The 23,032-nt window shown below is 51.7% G+C and overlaps 1 protein-coding gene across 2 annotated transcripts in view; it reads left to right on the top strand.

The window, feature by feature from the left end:
• RBM19 (RNA binding motif protein 19) overlaps positions 1-23,032 on the top strand; it is a 120,939-nt gene that overhangs the window by 30,884 nt on the left and 67,023 nt on the right. For both annotated transcript variants that reach the window (XM_061169404.1, XM_061169405.1), the window contains exons 18-21: positions 2,345-2,405; positions 5,923-6,002; positions 9,097-9,152; positions 12,161-12,277. In XM_061169404.1, the coding sequence (XP_061025387.1) occupies positions 2,345-2,405; positions 5,923-6,002; positions 9,097-9,152; positions 12,161-12,277 (314 nt within the window). The remainder of the gene's footprint in view (positions 1-2,344; positions 2,406-5,922; positions 6,003-9,096; positions 9,153-12,160; positions 12,278-23,032) is intronic.

The raw sequence follows: 23,032 nt of genomic DNA, 5'->3' as shown, positions 1-23,032 counted from the left end.
GTGAGAGCTGTAGTCAGAAAACAAAGCCCCTCCCCAGATGGTGTCTGCGAGGGTGACCACCCAGAAGTAAACGCCAGCACACCCTCCTGGCCTGGTGGGAACGTGCAGAGGACACAGCACTGAGTGAACCTGGAGGAGGGGCAGTCCTGCCTGGAGTCCCTGACGGGCCGAGAGTTTTGCATTCACAGGAAGGGGGCGGAGGGGAAAAGGATGGGGAACTCCAAGTACGTGTTGGGAAAATGCCAAATGATAGGCACTGGGGGGCTTCTAGAAGGAATTGGGCCAGAGATTTGGAAATGGGGATTCTAGTGCCAAAGGACTGGGGTCTGCGAGCTCCCCCACTGGACTGAGAACTGTCCATGGGGAGAGAGTCCATTTCTGTAAACTGGGTTTGGCACAGAATAAATGCTTGATGCCTTTTTTTTTAATGCGTGAATTGGTGATTAGCAGCCTGACAGCCATGAACTGGTTCTGGAAAGGAAGAAAGCTGTAAGGATTGAACTGATTGGTTTCTGCAAATTCTTTTGAGCTCTGAAATCCTAGAGCTGGATTCAAGAGGGGAGACGGGGTCCACTGAGTCCCAGAGGCAGGAAGGCGTTGGATGGGTGGAAAGGAGGCCAGCCTGCATTGGGTGGGAAAGCCCAGGGTGTCACGGTGAAGCAGGAGGTCAGAGCCTACACGCTGGGACCTTCTGGCTAAATCTCCGATGTGACTGTCACTTGCCAGTTAGAAAAGCCACCACAGCAGCAGAGGTGCCTGGCAAAAGCAGCAGCATTTTAAGGGCAGAGGTTCGCCCTCTGGGGCAATGGGAAACCCACCCTTGGACTTTTCCTGGGCTACTTCCTGAATCCGTTTTGGTCTGGTTTGAGTTTGCTTTTACAAACAGGCACACACTAGTAGTGTCCAAAGGCTAGATAGCTTTGAAGAGGTCAAACCAGCTTGCGGAGGGTTTGTTTTTTATTTCTGCTGTGCTGGCCCCCCTGTATCTGGTATGGGGATGTCGTCAACGGGAACCATTTTTTTCCTGGAAGATGTGCCCAAGCTTCAGCCTAAGAGCATCCTTGGAATTAAAGAACTCTGGAGCTGGAAGGTACAGCCAAAATGATGTAGTCCAGGTTCTTCATATTACAGATGTGGAGACTGAGGTTCAGTGAGGTCAGTTCACTGACCTAGGGTCACACAGCCCATTCGAGGCACTGTGGCAAGCAGCGTCCAGCTCACAGGGCTCCTGTTAACAGCATCCTGAGTGGAGAGTTGTGCTTAAGGGTCAGTCTGCCTGGACTTGGGTCCCAGCCTCACTCCTTACTAACAGTGTGACCCTGGGCTGGTCCTTTAGCCTCTCTGTGCCTCAGTTTCCCCATTTGTAAAATGGGAGTGTTAATAGAATCTTCTGTGAAGCTATTTGGAAGATCTGATTAGAATGAATGAGATAATTCAAGTAAAGTGTTTGACAGTCGGAATAAGAGAGTCAGTGAATGTCAGCTGCGTCCGGATCCCCCCTCACTCAGTCGGTGAACGGTGACCGGCACCTGCCTCTCCCTGGGCCCTGTGTGTGCTGTGGAAGACACCACAGTGAACCACAAGGACAGGAATTCGCGCTGGTCAGTTCTCAAATTCTAGCAAGAGAGACAAAAAAAGTAAAGGGAGAAATAGAGCAGAATGTGATTTTTGAAAGTTTTAAACATTAATTGGCGTTAGGTGCAGGGGCAGTGAGAGGGTCAGGACTGGGTCAGTGGACTCCAAGCTTCTAAATGTAGGCCCAGCTTCCCCACTGCGTGACCCTTGGTGATTCCCTGGACTGTTCAGTGTCGCAGGTACTTCTTGGACACTGGGAGCCAGGACCCAGCCCAGCGGCCCTTACGGGGAACCCTAAGGGACCGTCCAAGCTACTTAAAGTAGGCCATGATCCAGTGCCTCCAGATATTTTTGGGACCCCCGAGATGATATTAGGGCAAATTTGGGGAGCCTAGTGTCTGACCAGGACCCCCACCTGCACGGTGTTTAGAACCTGGGCTCTGGATCCAAATCTCAGCTCCAGGGCTTCCCAGCTCTGTGACCCTGGGTGCATCTCTAACCCCTTGGAGCCTCAGTTTTATCATCTGAAAAATGGGGGTAGTAACACCTACCTGGTAGAATCACTGCAAGGGCTGGATGAGTTCATGCAGGCGGAGGGCTCGGGCCAGGGCCCGGCCGCGGAAGCACGTCCAGGGGTTAGCTCTGCTCTTACTCTTGCCCTCTCCATGCCTGCAGTTGCCCGGTCCCCTCTGTCTTTCAAGACACGCCTACACCAGGTTGCGGGATTAGCCCAGAACTTCTGATAATACGTGTCGACATTCTCTTCCAGGTGTTTTCCAAAGTGGGTGTGGTGAAGAGGTGCTCCATTTCCAAGAAGAAGAGCAAAGCAGGTATTTCACAGGCGCTCTCAGTCAGAAAGGAGCAATTCTGAAAGAAGCAGTGTCGCTCTGGGTAGGGGTAAGGGTAAGAGAGAGCAACCTCTCTCTTGCTTATTCTGAGGGTCTCTTTCATTCTGAAGCATTGGCAGCCCCACACTCTCTCGTTTGGCTCGTCTAAAATGGTCCTTCTTTCTGGGTCCCTGGAGACTCCTGGTTTCCGGTGGGCGCAGCCATGCGTGTCAGATTCTTCTGAATCTAGACCCTTTGCCACCCTGGACTGTCGGGTGGTTTCAGAGCAGTGTGATTAGAGGGCTGGCAGGGTCGACAGTGTTCAGTGGCAGAGCCTCTCCCTGCTCCCAGCATCTCTGTGCTCTGGAAATCTCCCAGGAAAGAGCAAGAACAGACCCGTCGTGGGCTTTCCCTCTTCCCTTCCAAGAGAAATGACCCAGATGTAGAACATCTGGAACACTCCACTGAGTCATCAGCCACGTACGTCACTGGTCCCTGGGTGCCTGGGCCACGCAGACCCCACCCTCATCTCTCCTGTCAGCCTCAGGCGTTGCCACGAGTCCCTTGGCGTCTCGTCTGTTTCTTCTCCAGCCCTGGCTTCCTGCAGGTGATAGGCCATTGTTCCTTGCTTTCTCACAGCTGTGTGGTCCCCGTCCCTTCAGTTTGGCGGGATTTGTAGGGATGCCACGTGGGCCGGCCCACGGCTGTGTCCTAAGAGACTAATGAGCTAGTGGTTACAGCACAGAGCAACAAGGGGTCTGGTAGAGGGGGCCCTGGCTGGACAGGAGCCCAGGCCAGGGGTCTCCACGTCAGACCGAGACTTGGAGGGTAGGGAGGCAGAGCAGTCAGCTGGTGGGAGCGGGGTGTGGGTGAAGGAGGCGGGAGAGGGCGTAGTAGCAGGTTGGGAATACATTGAAGAGGCAGAAGATGCACCTAGAAAGGTAGGCTGATTCCAGATCACAGAATGGCTTTCTGCCAGACAGAGGAGTCTGGGCTTTTTGCCAGAGGAGCCTTGGAGGGTCTGAAGCAGACGGGTGGCATAGAATTTGGGGAGTTCCTTGTATTCATTTGCTAGGGGTGCCATAATAAAGCACCACAAACTAGGTGGCTTCCACCACAGAAGTTTATTACCCCACAGTCTGGAAACCAGAAGTCCAGGATCAAGGTGTGGGCAGGTGTGGTTCGTTCTGAGTGCTTGTGAGGGAAGGATCTGTTGCAGCCTCTCTCCTCGGCCTGTAAGTGATTGTCTTCATGTTCACATGGCATTCTCCTGTGTACACCTGTCCTGCGTTCAGAGTCCACCACCACCCCTTTTCTTTTTTATAAGGACACCGATCATATTGGATTAGCGCTTAACCTCAGGACCTCATTTTTACCTTGATTACCTCTGTAAAGAATCTATCTCCAAATATGGTCACATTCTGAGATGTGAGGGTTAGGACTTTAACGCACACTGGGGGGCTGGGCACAGTTCAGACCATAACATCCCTGTTCACCGGGAGCCGCAGATGTAGTTTGGGCTACAAGGAAAGGCAGCTAAGCACCGAGTGAATGGCATGAAGGCTCAGTTTGGGGGGGCTGGGGATGGAGTTCAGGAAAAGAGGTGACCCCTGAAGTCTGGGGGGTGAGACAGGCTGGCAGAGGGGTGGCCAGCTCCATCCGTGCTGTCCCTGCAGGTTGTAGTGTCACTGTGCCCCTCTCTGCAGTCAGACGCTCTGTGGAACCTGCCTCTCGGCCCTCGGGAGCACTCTTCAGCGTGCTTTAGAACAGTTACCTGATCTTTCAGTGTCATGAGCAGCTCTTGAAACCTACACTGTCTTTTTTAAGAGCCTGTATTTGAGAGCCCTGCTCTCTGGGGCTCATCCATCACAGCTTGGGGGAAATCTAGATGGTGTCTGTTATCAGCGAGGGTCTCAGCAGGAACCAGAAAGCATGCTCAGCTGGGGTTGTCAAGGAGATGTTTGTAGTGAAGGGGCCAAGTGCCCAGGTGTGGGCTGGGATGAGGGGACCCACAGGGGAATGTCGAGGCAGTGGATCATGTGGGAGAGCGCCCCTCCCCTGCAGAGCCCAGAGGCTGTGGGGAGGGAGTGGTGTGACCAGAGCCATAGAAGAAGGGCCACCAGCAGAGCCAAGGGTGTGGGTTGGACACTGGCACTGCCAGAACCACGCCAAAGCGGGGAGGCGATGGGGTGTGTGGAAAGAACCGGGGCCCCAACTCTCTCTCCTCCGCCCACCTATGTCAAATCGGGGCTTTCCATTGGGTAAACCGAACAGGAAACCAGAAGGCCTGCGAGCCCAAGTCTTGCTCTCTGTGGACATCAGCGTTCCAGGGCAGGAGAAGGGCAGAATGGATCTGCACAGCGTCAGTGAATCGGCAATGAACTTGACTCTTTGTAGTTGCCTTTAACACCATCTTAATGAGCATTTTAAATATCCTACGGGCACAGACCCTCCAGCCTTGACCTTCAGAACAGAGTTTTCACGTATCCACTGGAAAACAAATACTGAAAGTCACCACGGGGTGGTGCTGCCCTTCAGCCAGCAGTTCTGTCTGAACCTCCCTGCTGTCACCCGCAGAACCATGTCTGGGCTGTTTGTGGAATTTCTTCTTGCTTTGGGCCCTCGTTTTGTAACACATGGTTGTGAGTGGAAATGCAAACACGCAAGCGCACAGCCTCACGAACAATACAGACAAAGATGAGGACTGCTGGGTCAACAGTGGTGACCTCTGAGCCTCATTTGGGCCCATCAGCCTTGAACTGACCCTCTTTGAGTTCAACGGTGAAAAAAAGAGAGAGTAAAATTAGTAAATCAGCATGAACTGCGGGGACGGAGGCATGCATCACATTTTGTGTCAAAGAGCAAGGTGTAATTAGAGACCTTATTCTTGTGTGCCCCCAGTTATACATATTTACATTCGGGAAGCAAAGTTCTCTATAAATTTTGGAGATACCCCTGGCTATCTGAACTCATGCTACTCACGACCCAGCAATAGGGAACCAGAGGAGTTCTAATAAGGTGGTCACAACCTCCTTCTCCCAACCGTATGTCTGAAAGCCAGGAACCAGGTGTAACTGGGTGGTCAGAAATACTTTGTAAAGAGTAAGCCTTTGGCGCGCTTGACTTTGATGCATGCGTTCGTTTCATGCATTATGTATGGAAGCAGGGGACTGCCCGGGTAGAGGTTTTGCCGCTTGTCGTGGCGATGGTCATCCCTCCCTCCCAAAGGCGGGATTCTATTATGAAGTTAATTATCACGTCGATCATCTGTTAATTAATAGTCAGCTGGGCCTCAGGTGGCGGCTATATAACCTCGTTGGCTGATTCTTCAAGACGACTGGTAATAAATGGCAAGCCGGGAGCTGAGATCTTTTTGGGAACAAAGAGGGGCATGAAGAAATGAGAATGTCGAGGGGCCGTCCAGGGGCCCCTTGGAGCCCTTGAACTTGGTCTGGTGCACCTTCTTTGTTTTCCTCCCTGCCTGGCGCCCCAGTACGATTCCCACCTCTCTCTCTTTCAGGAGTGCTGCTGTCCATGGGGTTTGGATTCGTGGAATACAGGAAACCGGAGCAGGCCCAGAAAGCTCTCAAACAGCTCCAGGTAAGTGGGGATTCTCAGCCGAGGGCCACGGGGGCACGAGGCAGGCGGTGCGGTATCCCGTCAGTCTTCTGAAATTGAGTGGGAATGCAGATCAGTCCGCATCTTCCCAGGCCCATTGCTTTCTCCAGTTCCCTAGGGGACTGTGGCCCACGGCCTTGAACCTTGCTCAGCTCCCCGCAGTCACTGCAATGCATTCCTTCAGTCTGCAACCCTTGATCAAGAGCCTGGTTTGTGCCAGACCTCAGGGAGATGGGTGAAGCAGACCTCTGAAGAAATACCAAGGTATTTCTGCCAAGACCGGGTCGTGAGAAGTGCTCGGATGCAGATAAAGCAGACGCTGTGGTGAGGGGAAGGCTACTTTAGATCGCATGTTCAGGAGAGGCCCTCTCTGAGGACGTGACAGTTGAGCTGACACCTAATTGGCAAGAAGGAGTCAGCTGCACAGAGATCTCGGAGCAGCATGTGCAAAGGGTCTGGGGCAGGGACTCGGAGGCAGGAGTGAGCTTACTATGTTTGAGGAGCAGCAAGAGGCCAGTGTGGCAGCGACAGGGTACAGGGTGGGAGGTGTGTGGAGCTGGATCTTGCAGACCTTTTATGGACTGTGGAATTCAACATAGAGGCAGTGCGATCCCATCAGAGGGCTTGGAGCACTTTGGGGAAGGATCTGATTTCTGCTGCAGAACAGTCTCTCCAGCTGCTGTATGGAGGGTGCATCATAGGAGGGCAGGTGGGAGACCGCTGAGTCCTCCAGGCACAGGTCAGGGTGGACGCAGTGAAAGTGGGGAGAAGGGGGCTGAACGCAGAGGTGTTTGGGACACAGACTCATGTCCTACTGAGAAAGGAGCGATGCCCTCCTGCTAGGTCGAAGTGCAGGGACAGATCAGGGCCCTGGATGGCAGGAAGGGAGCTGAGGTTACAGGGAGCAGAACAGAGCCCCAAAGTGGGCCAGGCCTCAGCTTAAGACATGTCCTCAGCACCTTCCCTGACACCCCACGTCCCCAGGCCGGCAGGACGGTGGCAGGAAGGGGACAAGGAACAGTGCTTTCTCACGAGCCTCTTTCTTTCTGGAGGCCCGCTTGCTCCAGGGGGTCCGGGATCCTTTTTAAACCCTATTCAGAATGTCACGTGTCTGTATAGGCCATCCAGGCAGCGGCAGCATTAGATGGAGTTGACCAGGGCCGAGTTTACGAGCGAGCGCGTAGCAAGCTGCACGCCCTCCTAGCTCCCATTCTCTCTCAGACGTGTGCTTGGGCCTGCACAGCTGGGCTGGATACCGGGTGAAAAGGGCACCCATACCGGCCCACCTCCCTGTGGAGCCTGGGTTTATAGGGACCCTCCAGGTGATGCAGTCTGTCCCAGTAGAGCTTGCTAGTCAAGCGAAAGGCCTTGGGGATGATAGGTAATGTAACTGGGCACTTAGCCGATATGATCGTTTCTGTAGAATTTTGATGACCCTCCCCTTGGCCCAAAGCAACTCCAGGGAGGGCTGAATTGGGTTTGGGTGGGGTGATGGGGAGGGATGGCCTCTGGGGCCTCTGCTCGCACTTGGAAAGGCTCTCTGCTCTCCACCTCACATGTCCACGGGGCCAGGCTAGCTGTGTAAGCTAGCGACAGGGCCGGCATCACCCAGAACAGAACCTGGGCACCCGTGCCCCTTCTAACGGGGCAGCCACTTCTTGGCCTCAGCCAGTTACTGCCTGATGGGCAGGTGGTCCCTAGCCATACCAGATCTTCTCTGGTTTTTTGTTTTGTTTGTCGTTTTTTCAAGAGACACTAGAAATCCAACTTTTTTTTTTTATACATCTTTATTGGAGTATAATTGCTTTACAATGGTGTGTTAGTTTCTGCTTTATAACAAAGTGAAGCAGTTATACATATACATATGTTCCCATATCTCTTCCCTCTTGCATCTCCCTCCCTCCCACCCTCCCTATCCCCCCCACCTCCCTATCCCCCCCTTCTAGGTGTTCACAAAGCACCGAGCTGATCTCCCTGTGCTATGCAGCTGCTTCCCACTAGCTATCTATTTTACATTTGGTGGTGTATATATGTCCATGCCACTCTCTCACCCTGTCACATCTTACCCCTCCCCCTCCCCATATCCTCAAGTCCATTCTCTAGTAGGTCTGTGTCTTTATTCCCGTCTTGCCACTAGGTTCTTCATGACCTTTTTTTTTTCCCTTAGATTCCATATATATGTGTTAGCATACTGTATTTGTTTTTCTCTTTCTGACTTACTTCATTCTGTATGACAGACTCTAACTCCATCCATCTCACTACAAATACCTCCATTTCATTTCTTTTTATGGCTGAGTAATATTCCATTGTATATATGTGCCACATCTTCTTTATCCATTCATCCGATGATGGACACTTAGGTTGAAATCCAACTTTGTCATTAGATGTCGTGTACTCATTTAACGGGATTTCAGCTCTGCACGCCCAGTGGTCTGTCTTTCTCTTCCGTGTAATTCAGGAGCCTGTCAGATTCTACCTTGCACACATTAGAGTTATGTTCTGTGCCTCGCTGTGTGCTACATACGGGCATATTACCGCAAAGAACTGTTTATACGAAGCTACGTGTGCTGTATTTTATGGGAGACTTAAAGGATTTTCAAGGGTAATTTTGCTAATACACCAGTTTTGCCTTAAGGGACCCATGTTAAGAGCCTAGCTTTAGATGCATCTCTGCTGTGATTTAGAATTTTTTTTTTAACAGCATACAATCCAAACCAAACTCTCTCTCTGCAAGCCAGACCAAAGGGGCTTACTTTGCCTGAAAATGCTTATAAACAATGGAAAATTCTGTGCCCCTTGAACGGCTTAAAGGTCAAGGCCCACTCGTGGCTCCAGAGGACTTGGAGGGCTGGGTCTCCGTAACCACCAGCTGCTGCCCGGGCTCAGCGGGAACCACTTCCAGGAAAAGCCCTTCTCTGTCCTTGACTCCAGCGGGCTTGTCTCCTGGGAACAGTCAATGCCCCCTCGAAGTTCTCTCTCCCCTCACTCAGCCGAAGCCCACTCCGGTGAAGGACAGGGCTACGGGTGAGTGCTTCTAAGAGGACAGAGGGACAGGCTGTGTTGTCTCATCTCTCAGGGTCACGTCATGGACGGCCACAAGCTGGAAGTGAGGATCTCAGAACGAGCCACCAAGTGAGTCTCCACTGCCCCCCTCTTCCTTGGATTGAGTCCGTCCCTTTTGTGTTGGTGCCGGTGCCCTGGAGGGTGTCTCATGGTCTTTTAACATCCTACCCCACCCAACCCCCCCTCACCCTGGGACCCCTTCCTAATTAAGGAGGTGTCCCGCATGCCAGCTCCGATACCCATTTCCCTGGTAAACTGGGACCACGCCAGTCCCCGGAGTAAACGTGTTAGTACACATCTATTATAACAAAAGGAACACAGGCAGGAGAAGCAAGCAAAACCCACTTATCTTGGCCCTATAAATAAACCCAGGGAGACTTGCAAGTTGCTGGAGCCTTGGACGAACCGGAAGCAGTGATAAAACCTAGACGTCTCCCATTATGGGGCTTTCTTTCTTGGAGCTGGACAGCGGTGCCCAGAGACGGCCTCCACTTAATTTGAAAGAGATTCAGTAGATGTTAGAGATGGAGACAGACCACTGGACCCAATGACCAGTTTCCTAAAGTAGTGGAGGTCTCTTGGGAGTTTTAGTTTTGCCCCTACATCTTCACCCTTGCAAGTCCTAATTGAACTAATACACTGGAGGTGCTTTGAACAGTGCCCGGCATGTAACGCATACCTGGGGTCAGCCTTTATCATTGTTGTCATTGTCAATCCCATCTGTCCGCCTCAGGTGATGAAGTGACCGCCTCTCACAATCCTTGGGCTGGTTTAAGATATTTATTTGATGGTTTTCAGCAAGTCGGTCATTTGTTGTGGTCGTTGAGCAGATTAGCTGCCAGTGAGCTGACCTGAAGCTGCCGCCATCTCTTCCTTCTCTCTCTGTTTTTTAATGCTACCTGTGAAGCCAGCCTCGGCCACCTCTGGTGGTGTCCACCCATCCCAGTCCATTCCATGCTGAGCATCCTTAGCCAGAAGAAGCTTGGTGTGGGAGCCCCCAGAAGCTAACGTGAATTAAGAGTGGGGGGGGGTCCAAGCTTTGTGCCCTGCAGCTTTGGGTTCTAATCCAGGGGCTGTGTGACCTTGGGCGGGTGATTTTGCCCATAAAGTAAAATGTGAAAACTGGAGGTTGTGCATGAAGCATCTAGCATGAAGCATCTAGCACATGCCCAGCACGTGATCACTCAGCCAGTGGTGCCGGTCTTTCTTCTCAGTCCCCTGACTCCAGGGAGTCAGGCTGAAGTCACCTTGCAGCCTCTCAATTCCTAGGCAGTGTTCATTTAGTCTTTCTTTTATTCAACAAAAAATTACAGAAAGCCTACTGGGCACCAGACACTCTTCCCAGGAGCTGGGGAGGGAGATTCCTCGTGGGGTTTACATTCTAGGGCAGCGCTATTTGATAGAAGTTTCTGCGATGATGAAAACATCCTATAATGTTCTACATCTGCACTGCCCAGCGTGGTAGCCACTTGCCACACATGGCATTTGAGCTCTTGAAACGTGGCAACTACCACTGTGTTAATTATCTATCGCTACATAACCAAGTATCCCAAAACTTAACAGCTTAAAGCAGCAAACATTTATTATGTCACAGTTCCTGAGGGTCAGGAATTCAGGAGCAGCTTAGCTGGGAAGTTCCATCTTGGCATCTCTTATGAGGTTGCAGTCAAGACGTTGGCCAGGGCTGCAGTCTCATCTGAAGGCTCAACTGGGGTTGATGGATTCACTTGCAAAATGGCACATTCACATGGCTGTTGGCAGGAGGCCTCAGTTCCTCACCACGTTGGCCTCTCCCTATGCTTGCACAAGTGTCCTTACAGCCTGGCAGCTGGTTTCCCCCAGAGCGAGTGATCCAAGAGAGAATAGGGAGGAAGCAGCAGTGTCTTTTATGACCTAGTCTCAGAGCAGGAGAGGAGTACACAAGGGGCATGAATACCAAGAGACAGAGACCGTTGGGAACCATCTTGGAGGCTGGCTAGCCCAGCAACCGAGGAGTTGAATTTTTAATTTTGTGTCATTTTAATATCGATTTAACTGTTAGGCACGTGCAGCTGGTGGCTGCCGTGTTGGACGGCACAGCCCTAGAGGACAGACCGTAAAGAGAAACATGACTGAATATGTAATATGCTCTTGGATAGTGATGAGTGCCAGGAAAATCGAGCCAGGGGTGGGAGTGGGAGTGGGCTGCTATTTTAGTGGAGACAGGGAGGAGGTGACCTGGAGCAGACTTAAAGGAAGTGAGTCATAACCGTCCTCATAATCACAGCTGCTGTTTATGGAACGCTTACCCTGTGCTAGGCACAGTGCAAAGTGTTTTGATGTATCTTTCATTAAATCCTCGAACAATCGATGGGGTTGGCACTATTATTAGGCCTGTTATACAGTTGAGAGGCCCAGAGAGGCCAAGTAATAACTTGTCCAAGATCACACAGATCCTAAGTGGCCGACGGGTATTCACACCCAGATTGTCAACTCACGGCTGTGCTCGTGACCCTCCCCTGCTTCCATGGAGTGGAGGGTTTCCCTGGAAGAGCAGGGGGACAGGTTCGGGATGGCCTTGACCCTCAGGTGGAGAGAGTTTCGTCTCGCAGCCCTGACCCACCTCCGTGGTTAGAAACTGCTCCAGGCCCCTGGATGCTGCGCTTCGGGTTCGTGAGGAAATGTCTTCAACAAGACCTTGGGACCAGCCGGCATCTTTCTGGGCACCTGCAAAGAAAGAGACAGAGGAGACTGGGTTTAGGGAGAGACTGCCCCCACCCCCATCAGAGTTCTTTCCTCAAGTCCCTGCTAGCCCCTGAGTGTCTCAGATGAAGGTCAGCAGCCACCCCAGGGTAGGATGTGCTGACTGGACATCCACAGCTGCTGGGGGGAGAAGATAATTAGGCTGCGTGCCACCCAGGGGAGCCCGCCTCCTTCTCCCTTCCTCTCAGCCGCGTCCACGCAGAGTCCTCGAGTCCCTCACCTGAGCAGAGGACCAGAGCATCGGTGCTGGTGGGGGTAGGGGGCCGGTGGAGTCAGCAGAGGGCAGCAGCTGCCGAGGCCCCGAATGACCTGAAGCCTTTCCCCCGACCCTCCAGGCCAGCCCTGACATCCGCTCGGAAGAAACAAGTGCCCAGAAAGCAGACAACCTCCAAGATCCTGGTGCGGAACATCCCCTTCCAGGCTGACAGCCGTGAGATCCGCGAGCTCTTCAGGTGAGAGGCGCTGGTCCGGTCCGCGGGGCCGTCGTGTCGGGGGGAGCCTGCTGGGCCTTCGGGTCCTCGATGGTCTGCCGAAGGCCAGCGCGGTGGCCTCTCAAAGGTCGTCTTCTGGCTGCCTTTGATGTGTCTCCCTTAATCTCAGACATTGCTCTCCAGACCGCTGGGCAGAAACATGTCCAAACAGGGTAGTCAGTCTTCTTCATCCCCACCAGTGACCTGCAGGAGGGGCAGGAACCCAGGCGGCTGACGCCCAGCTCTGCCCATGATCTGCCTGAAATCCTGCCTCCCAAATCATCCTTTGGTTTAAGCCAGTGGCCCAATACCTTCTCTGCACATTTGAATCACCTGGTGACTTTTATAAATACACCTTTGCTCAGGCTCCGCCCCCAGAAAGTTGCATTCGGTTGGTCAGGGGTGGAGCCCAGATGCTGGTATTTGGATCAGAGCGCCCCAGGGGATTCTGATATCCAGCCAGGGTTGGGCAGCACTGGTCTGCACTGCTGTCTATGGAAAGCGCACTTTGAGATGAGGGAGGATCGCCTGCCGAAATAATGCAGTCCACCAGCAGCTGCTACAGCACAGGAGTCAAAACTCAGAGGTCTCTTGGGGCCAGGCAGCAAACAGCCTGGCAGAGCAGACTGGGTAGGAACTGGCCGACTGGAGGGCCAGCGGTGATGCTGGGCAGGGACGCAGATGTCGTAGGACCAGTTCTTCCCGCGTTTTGAAAGAGAAACTGGCAATCTGGATTCTTGAGTTGGAAAACTAATTCACTTTCTAAAAACACTCTGTGTGGGACAACGTCTACCTGAGGGCCGGATATAACCCAGGGGCCACGAGTTTGCAACCCCTGTGCCAGTACATTACACTGTTTGGTTTTTCAGATAAGTTAGGTATCACCCAGCAGCAAGCCTTGGATGAAACGTCTTTAGAGAGAGGGCATGAGGGGGAAACGTTTATAAAGCCAGGGCACTCTCCAGGTGTGTGCTGTGTGGCACAGAGAACAGACCCTCCTAGCTCTCAGAACCTAAGGCAGATGACATTGGCCCCAACCAAGCAGATCATGGAAGCTCGGCTGCAATCTAAGAGTGTTCTGGGGACCTACAGCTCTGTGGCCTGCATAGGGGTGAACATTTAGGATTCCGTGTACTAGACCTTGTTTGTTTAACCTGCATTTGTCCGGTTCTGGCGTGAAGATCAGGAGAGCTAAATCCCGATTAGGATTACCAATTAGCATCTTGCCAGGTCAGCTGTGGTTGCAAAATAGAAGTCCTAGGTTTTGGAGACTGGAAAGTATGTATTATCTTTGTGTGAAATCTACCCTCTTTGCTCCTACTCCGTGGTGTAAAGAATGGGGAACCACTTGAAGGGTCTGCTTTAAAAATCCCTCTCGTCCTCCCCCCCATTCTAAATCATACACTGGCATACAATTCATTAACAGACATTAGCCCAGTGCTGATGCAAAGACGGGGACCCTGTCGATTTCTTAGTAGCAGGGTCTTAGCTATGATCCCAGGGTCCCCTGCGTGGTAGTAACAGCCTGGTAAGGTGGGGTCACCATCTGCAGGAGGCTGTTTTCCATCTCCCAGCGTCTGGGGAGACGAGTCAAGAGGAGTGGGTCGCTGTCACGAGAAGGTATGTATCCCGAGCCTCGCATGGCCACTGGTTTCAACCATGCTCCTGCTTTTTAAAGAGTCCAATTTAAGAACTGCCAGATCAAAACGGGATTGCTCTGAGCAGCACGTGTTGATCAGGAAACAGCATCCTGCCGAAATGACAGTTTCGCTTGGTTCCGCAGTCTGTTGAGGATGACACTTATCCAGGGAAACAAAAGACCGCAACGGGAAGGGAAAAGCACTTTATCTGATCTCACGTTTTATGTTTATTTTGAGAAGACAGGGAATTAGTGTCCCCCGAACATCATTACATGTGGTGTCTCGTCTTCCTGCCATTGTTCTGGTGGTAGTTTTCATCAACCCCTGGAAATCCAGAGCCTGCTTGGAGCCTGGCTTTGTTGTGCGTTCTGGCGGGGGGTTTGAGGCCGTTCCGAGCGCGGGCAGCAGGGGTCGCTGTGAGCCTTCTCTGGGAGACAAGCTCCGCCAGGAAAGCACAGACCCAGTTTCAGACAAAAGCCAGTGGCCGGCAAAGGTCAGAGCCAGGGGAAGATGTCAGGGTTTAGGGGAACCAGTCCGGTCCATTATGCCAGGCAGTTTTCATGGAGTTATCCCACCGGGCATAATCAAAATCACCAGCTTGCTGTGTGTTGGGCTCTGCTACATGCCTTCCTATGCTGTATCTTTTATTAAGCAGCAGAGCAGCGCTGCAGAGGAGGGACGCTGTTATCCCTTAGTGGAACCACCATCCCGCACGTGTGTCGTCTGCACCAGGCACTGTGCTAGGCGCCCGGCACGTAGCCATTTCAGGAGAGACAGGCTCCTTTCTCAAGGAATTCACTCTTTGTGAAGGACCAGGAAGGAAAGCGACAGTGACAGTCGCACAGTGACACACCCGGGGTGTGAGGGCATGAGTGCAGCGCCATGGGAGGGCATGGTCTGGTTCTTGAGACAGCCCACTGGGGGACAGCAGCTCGCCCGCCCTCCCCCGCCGCTGGGGGCCCTGCCCGTGCACTGGGGGCAGTGGTTTCTCAGCCGAGGCGGTGTTTGCCTGGGCCTTTCCTGGAGGCCACCAGCCTTCCACCCGGGCCTCACTGCGCCAGACCCCAACCCCTTAAACCCAGCCCGATGGGTGCCAGGAGGCCCTGCAGATCCATGCCTCTGCGGGATCGTCCTCTGGGACAATTCGAGGCTCGCCCTTTAGAAAAGTCAGAGAGTAGACACAGCAGTGAATTAGGAGACAGCAGTTCTCTCTCTGCCGCCCCCTTTCTGGGCCTCAGTTTCCCCTGGCATAAAACAGTAGTCATAATACTGGTGATAACATGTGCTACGAATTGTGATAATGATGCTAGTGTTTATCATTATCATGAAGTAGATTTTTCGAGCGCGACTTCTGTGCCAGGCACCGTGGGCTGAAACGCTTTACCTGATTACAGCCCCGCGGAGTGGTTGTCATCGGCTCCATTTCCCAGTGAAGAAACCAGCTCCAGAGCCCAAATTCCTACCTACTGCGTTGTCAGATGGCTCGGGCTGGCACCCAGCTCCCTCACCATGTGGCTGCCTCAAGGGTTGTTAAAAGGATTAAGTGAGATTATGCATGTGGGGCACTTAATACAGCACCTGGTATGGAGTGGGTAGTTAACTAGCATTAGCTGTGGTTATTAAACAGCACAAAGCCAGTGGCTCCAGGCTTTGAACCCAGGGCAGGTCTGACTGTAGACAGAGCCTGTGTCACAGTAGTGCTGAATCCTTGGAAGTTCTCTGCAGCATATCCTTTTTTTTTGTTTTTTCCTCTTTTCCCTAATTATCTCCCTCCCTTCCAGCTCCCCGCGCCCTCCACTGTAGTCCTCTCCCCCTCCAGCTAGGTTCTGGGGCAGAGAGGGTCAGTAAGGAATGTGAGGCACAGGGCGAGGCCGAGCTGGTCCTCCTCAAGCCCTGAAAGGAAATGTGGAGGACGAACCGGGGTTCCCCAGACCATGCAAGGGTACACATGGATGCAGGGAGCCAACGCCTCAGCCCACAACCAGAGCGAGGATGGGAATGGTCCTCGGCTCACCCAGCAGGTGCCCACAGTCTTAAGTCAGTATCGATTCCAGAAGAAGAAAGATGTAACGTGGGCATCCCCCTGCTCTCTGGGTTGACTGTGGGGTAGGTGTGTGTGCGCATGTGCATACCTGTGCTAAGTTGTTTTGCTAAGTTGTTTTTTGTTTCATATCTTTATTGGAGTACAATTGCTTTACATTGTTGTGTTAGTTTCTGCTGTACAACAAAGTGAATCAGCTATATGTATACATATATCCCCGTATTCCCTCCCTCTTGAGCCTCCCTCCCACCCTCCCTAAGCTAAGTTGTTTTTTTATTCTTTTCCTGCCTCCATCTGAAAGCCTGGATTTGAAAGACCCCAGGGCAGAAGTGTGGTTCAGAGAATAGCCCCTCAGATGCTTCCATGGAGCCAAAGTCCGTTCGCTCAGTGGAAGCCTCTGTATTCAGGGCCTCCCGTCCTGACGCACAAGCGCGTGTGTGCAGAGCCAAAGCATTTGATGGAAAGGTCTCATTCCCACCCACATTTCAAGTGATGGCCCTGAGATAGCAAAGACCCCTTGGGAACCAGGTGGCTAGTGCCCGCGAGCACTTAGGAGGCCTCAGACACTGAGCTGACCACATCCTGGGCACTCATGGTATCAGTGTATCTTCAGAACAGCCCGGCCTGGTGGAACTATTGTTGTGTCCATTTTCTAGATGAGGAAACTGAGGCACAGAGAAGTCAAGGGGCTGTTGCTAGAAGGACCCTCAGCTTGCGCATTTCTTTTGTACTCCAGGGGCAGCCTTGATTTGAGGCACCTGGTTTCTGGAAGGCAGTGATCTTCCAAGAAAGAGGTTCTCCAGACAGGGCCAGCCTCGTGAACATCTGAGGCCTCACACTTGGTTTCATGCTCTCCTGTTGCCATCTTGAAATTCTTAATTTTCCAACAAGGGGCCCTAAATTCTCATTTTACACTGGGCCCAGCAAACCAGGTAGCCAATCCTGCCCGCAAACCAATGGAAAGATCAGGAGATTCGGAGCCAGAGTGTAGTTTGGCAGTCGGCCAGCCTCAGTTTCCTCATCTGCAGGAGGGGATTGACAGTCACGCCCACTTATCCTCCCTCCCCAGGCAGTGAAAGGCTCACCTGAGTAGCAGGTGCCGCCGTTGATTCAGTGCCTCTCTCCTCACTGCCTCTCTCCTTATAGCAAAGGTTGCAAATTAGCAGGGTAGATGTGGCCCCTGGTGTGGTTTACTTGGGCCCACACAGTGTTGGGGTCAGGGTGGTGGGGACGAGTTGGTGTCCCATATTTGCAGAGCATGGGGTTTCACATCCAACCCTGGTTTCCGACCTGGGGGAAAAAATCGACAGATCTGACTCCATCAGGCCCGGGTTCCTATGTGGCCTTGGCCGTTGCTCTTCGTAGTGGCTGCTCACACCTGCTATTGAACTTCCCACCCGGCCCACTTCACTCTTTCTTACCCACCAGCCTGGTAGACACAGAGTTCATGATTCCTGGCTGAGCGTCACAGCGGATATGGGGACTAGACAGCCCCTCTCTGGCCCCTCCCCCTCCTCCGACTTCACTTACAAGCGCCCCGAGTAATGTATCGCATTCAGCGATCCTGCCCCTTAAAGGCTGGCCTCGATTTGAAAAATGTCCACAGCACAGAGGCATCCTTCTTAGGTGATGATGATGGTATAGCTTAAGTCTACTGTGCAGTCAGATAAGGACATGCAGCTTGGGTCCAGCCCGCCTGGGTTCATGTCCCACCTCCACCACTTCCTAGCTGTGTGACCTTGGGCAAGTCACTTACCCTCTCTGTGTCTCTGTTTCCTCATCTGGAAAATGGGCATAGACCGCCAAATGACATATAACCTCAGCAGGCAGTTATAAGGATTGGTTTTGGGAACAGTGCCTGGCACAGAGCCAGCAGAGTTAGCTGGAATTCTTGCTGTTGAAAATGAGGCCTTCAGCTCACCCTTCCGCTGGCTCACTCCCGACGCCCCAGCCAGGGTAGCTTGGCCTGTCCTCTTCTCCCGCGGCCCCCATTCCCGTTCCACCCAGCCCGCCTCACAGCTCCCCTTGGAGTGCTATCCATGCGGCTGTTTCATGTCCCTCACCCCCCACCCCCAGACACGCTGTCTGGTTTGCTGCAGTGGCCACAGGCCCCTGGTACGTAGATGGTTCTCAGTAAATGTTTGCTGATCACATAGATTTAACTGTGCAAAGCCTTGCCCTATGGAATCTGATAAAGATAGGGCGTGTGAGACACAGAGAGGTTAAGGAGTTTGCCCAAGGTCACACAGCTCTGAAGCGGCACAGCCAGGTCTTTCTCACTCTGGAGCCCCCTCACCCCCACCCCTGGGGTACTGTCCCCGGAGGTCAGGGATGTCAGGTGGGAGCCGCTGGCAGAAACGCCGCCATCTCTGGCAGGCTAGGCCTTCGGCTGCAGGCTACAGATGGAGAGTTTTTCATCTGAGCCTTTTTTTTCCCCCTTCCTCAGAGGTGTGAACCACCTGCCAGGGGTGTGAATGGGTGAGCTCACAACAGGTGTCTGGAGGCCTTAATTACTGGGCTTGCATCTCCTGTCCCCGGTGCACCTGTTGTGCCCACTTTGTGGGCAGCGTCCGTCCGTCCCAGGCCTCCTTTCCTCCTCATTTCCTCTCGCAGTGACCGTGACCGTGGAGGAAGGGCTGAAGACAGCTTGCCTGCCGAGTTCCTCTCACGCGCTCCCCCCTTGTCCCCCGCCCAGTGGCAGGGTCACCGCCCGTTTAACTCCTGGTTGTCAGCAGCACTTTTCCAAAAGCTGCAAGCCCTGTAACCTGCTCTCCGCAGGGGCCTGGGACGCATGGGGCCACTTCCCGTTAATTAGGGAGAAGCTCTGCAAAAAACAGGCTCGGGCAGTTCACAAGAGCCAGTCTGGACCATTCCAGAAGGGGGGTTGGGGTGGGGGGTGGCGGAGAAAACCCTCAGCCAGGTTCTGAAAGGGGGGTGGGGTAAGGAGGGCGCAGCTGTCCCCAGGTGCCTCCCCACCCCCGCTCATCTCCCGCCAAGTGTACCCCCGCAGAGCGACCCTAACAAGAAGGCACTGCATCCACTGATCAGACCCAGCCGTGCTCATTCATTGTCTTGTCCCTGGCTGCTTTTAGGCTGCAGCAGCAGAGTTGGGTAGTTATGACAAAGACCAGAGGATCCACAAGGTTATAAAATACTATCTGGCCCTTTATGGGGGAAAGTTTGCTGACCCCTGGACTACATTAAACCCAGGGCCTGCAGGGAGATGGGGCATGCCCTAAGGGGTTTTGGTTCTGTCTTCTAGGTTTAATTACACACATAAGGTATTTTTTTCTTCCCCCTTTTATGAAACATACAAACATTACAGGTAAAGCTATAGCCCCACTGACCCTGCTGAAGGTAAGGTCTCAGCTCGGAGAATTGCTGTGTTCATTTCTGCAAACCACGTCCCTACTCTGACCGGCTTTTCTCATCAGAGGTATCCCTGCTCCTCTGACTTTGCTGGGGTTTTTTTTTTTTGGTTTGTTTTGTTGTAGGACTGTTTTTTACAAGCAGTTTTAGGTTTACAGCAAAATTGAGAGGAAGGTATAGAGATTTCCCACATGCCTCCTTGCCCTCGTGTGTACGTAGCCTCCCTGACTATCAATCAGCGTCCCCACCAGAGTGGGACATTTGGACTCAGTGAATGTGTAGTTTGCAGCATTTTGTTTTTTTTGAATAACACATGCTCCTGGGAACATTCTTGTGTATGTCTGTTGGTGGCCATGTGCATGCTTTTCTATAGGGTGTACCTGTAGGAGTGGAATTGCTGGGTCATGGGGTGTGCGTATTTCAGCTTCAGTAAATATTGCCAAGCAGGTTTCCAAAGTAGTTGTATCAGTTTGCCCTTCCTCCATGAGTGTTCTGGTTGCCCCTTGTCCTCGCCAGCACTTGGTAGTATATGTCTTTCTCTTTCTAGGCGTGTCTGGTGAGTATACAATGGCATCGTCATGTAATATTAATTTGTGCTTCCCTGATGGCTAAGGAAATCAACTGCTTTTTCATACATTTATCATGATTTGGCTATACTCTTTTGTAGAATGCCTATTCAAGTCTTTTGCCCATTTTTAAAAATTGGATTGTCTTTTTTTCTTATTAATTTTCTTAATTACTTTTTGTATAATTTTATATATTCTGTGTTCAAGTCCTTTGGTGGATATATGATTGCATCCCCTCCCTCTCCCATTCTGTGAGTAGCTCAGTGGTGTCCTTGGATGAACTGAGTCTCTTAATTTTAAATATTGTCAAGTTGTCATTTTTTCGCTTCCTGGTTAGAACCTTTTGTGTCCTATTTAAGAAATCTTTGCCTCCTCCAAGCTCATGAAGACAGTCTCCTATGTTTTCCTCTAAAATCTTTGACCTTTCACAGGTAGGTATGTAATCCATCTGGAATTGATTTTTGTGTATGGCGTGAGGTAGAGATCAAGGGACATTTTTTTTTCCCACATGGAGATTCAGTTGATCCAACATCATTTATTGCAAAGACCATTCTTTCCCCTCTGCTCTGCAGTATTGATTTTGTCATAAATCAGGTGACTGTGTATGCGAGGGTCTGTTTCTGGACTCTCTAATCTGTTCCACAGGTCTGTTTGTCTACCCTTGTGCTAATACGCACTGTCTTAATTACTCTGGCTTTGTAATAGCTTGCTCTGTGGTGTCTTTGTTTTTCAAGACTGCCTCGGCTGTTCTCGGCCCTGTGCTCTTCAGGTCTTTGGGTTTTATTCCTCAGCAGCTGGAGGTTCTGAGCGGAGGGAGTGGTGGGATCTGACTTCCATCTGTGAAATATCTCGTGAGGAGACCCGAAGGGAGGTTTTCGCAGTCCCCTGGGCCAGAGGTGATCGTGGCTTGGACCAGGTGTCAGCCGTGGAAGTGGGGTGCCAGATCGGTGCCGGGGGGTGCATTTTCAGAATCCTGCTGATGGCTTTAATGAGGACCGTGATGCAAACAGGAGTCAAGAATGACCCCCTATATTTAGGTCCTAAGCAACGAGCTGGACGATCTGGGGTCAGGGCAGTCCGAGGGAGGTGTCAGCTCCACTCCGCACGCCCACCCTTTCCTCACCCTCGATGCATCACACATAACAGGGGCCACAGCGTGGTGCCAGAGTTGCACTTCTCAGTTGATCTGTCCACGTGTGTGCATGTGTTTGGGGGATCGGCAACACCTCCGGTTCAGGGCCGCCTGTTAGCTGCGTGGATGTCAGCTGTAGCAGCGGCATCGCTCTGTCAGTATCCCTCATGGGCGTGTTCTCTGCCGTGAGAGGGAGGACTGTTGACAATACTCTGGATGTTTGCACAGCCCTTACCAGCGGGTCCTGCCGGGGCCTGAAGTGCCTTTGTGCTCATGATTTCATTTGTTTCTTCCCGCACAAGCCTGGGGAACAGCCGCCGATGAGGCAGATGGCTGCACAGCCATAAAACCCCGAGCAAGTGGCAGAGTCGGATTCATGCTCCCAGTCACTCCCTTTCTCTGGTACTGTTCCCGTGGCAAATTCAAGGGATAGAGACGTGCCTCTTCTCACGTATCCATGTAGCTCGTATCTATTAAGTCCTTGGAATATGCCTGTGATTTTCCATGTCTATGATGCTTATCAAGACGAACCTATAAATACGTAACATGTGCTCACTGTGAGCTAAGTACTGTGCCCATTTCAAAGTGCCCGCTTCTGCCTCTGGGGTCACTACATTCTAAGAAAATGAGGGGCCCACCTGGGAAGATGATTATAGTTACAAGGCAGAAACAAAAAAATGCGGAGGAATCAATTCTTCCATTAAGGGACTGTCCCAAAGACAGAATGCAGGAGTCCTTGCCCAACCTCTTTTTATTTGGGAAAAAGATCTGGGGTTCTGAATGGACTCCAGGGTTCACACGAGCCAGCTGTAGAATGCAGCTCAAAGGACTTACATGGTCCAAATCCCAGAGGTCCCATCCCCACCCTGTGGTGTGACCATATCTTGGATCCAGCTTTTAATGTGGGGCTCCCTTGGTTTAGAGGGGAGAGGTGTGAACTAACCAGGCTATAGCAGATTAGAGGAGCCTGCAGGGCGGAGCCGCACAGCGGATGTTACTGGGAATCAGATTTCTGCTCAGAGGAAAAACAGGCAGATACACATTCCTGTCAGAATAGCTAAAAGAAAAAAAACAAGAGTAACACAAAATGCCGACGAGGATGCAGAGAAACTGGATCCCTCGCGCATTGCTGGTGGGAATGTAAAATGGTACAGCTACCCTGGAAAAGAGTGTGGGCAGTTTCGGACAAACAAGACAGGCACTTAGCACGTGACCCAGCAGTTGCCCTCTTGGGCATCTATTCCAGAGAAATTGAAATTTGTGTTCATACAGAAACCGATACACGGGAATTCCCTGGCGGTCCAGTGGTGAGGATTCCACGCTTTCACTGCCCAAGGGCCCGAGTTCAATCCCTGGTTGGGGAACTAAAATCCCAAAAGCCGTGCAGCGTGGCCAAAAAAAAACCCTATACACATGTCCAACCACTGATGAGTGGGTAAACCAAATGTGGTCTATCCATACACTGAAATGTTATTCTGCCATAAATAGGAATGAAGTACTGATAGCTGCTACACCATGGATGAACCTCGAAAACGTTAAGTGAAAGAAGCCAGATACAAAAGACCACATATTATATGATTTTATTTATATGCAACATCCAGAATAGACAAATATAGAGAGAAAGAAAGTAAATTAATGGTTGTTTAGGGATGGGGAAGGGGTTGGGGGTGATGGCTAAAGGATATGAAGGCTGATGAAATTTTCTAAAATGGCTATGGTGATGATTGTACAACTCTGTGAATACACTGAAAGCTGTGGAATTGTACACTTTGGGCGAATTGTATGGTATATGAATTGCATCTCAGTAAAGCTGTTGGAAGGAAGGAAGCGGCACACAAATGTTCATAGCAGCTTTATTCATAACGTCCTTCCGTGGGCATGTAGTTAAACTGTGATGCATCCATACAATGGAATATGACTCAGCAATAAAGAGGAAGAAACCACTGATACATGCAACAACGTGGATAAATCTCTAGAGAGTTATGCTGA

The sequence above is a fragment of the Eubalaena glacialis genome, chromosome 15 (assembly GCF_028564815.1).
Source record: "Eubalaena glacialis isolate mEubGla1 chromosome 15, mEubGla1.1.hap2.+ XY, whole genome shotgun sequence".
Lineage (NCBI taxonomy): Eukaryota > Metazoa > Chordata > Mammalia > Artiodactyla > Balaenidae > Eubalaena > Eubalaena glacialis.
Note: the sequence above shows the minus strand (reverse complement) of the source record. Positions and strands in the feature narration are given on the sequence as shown.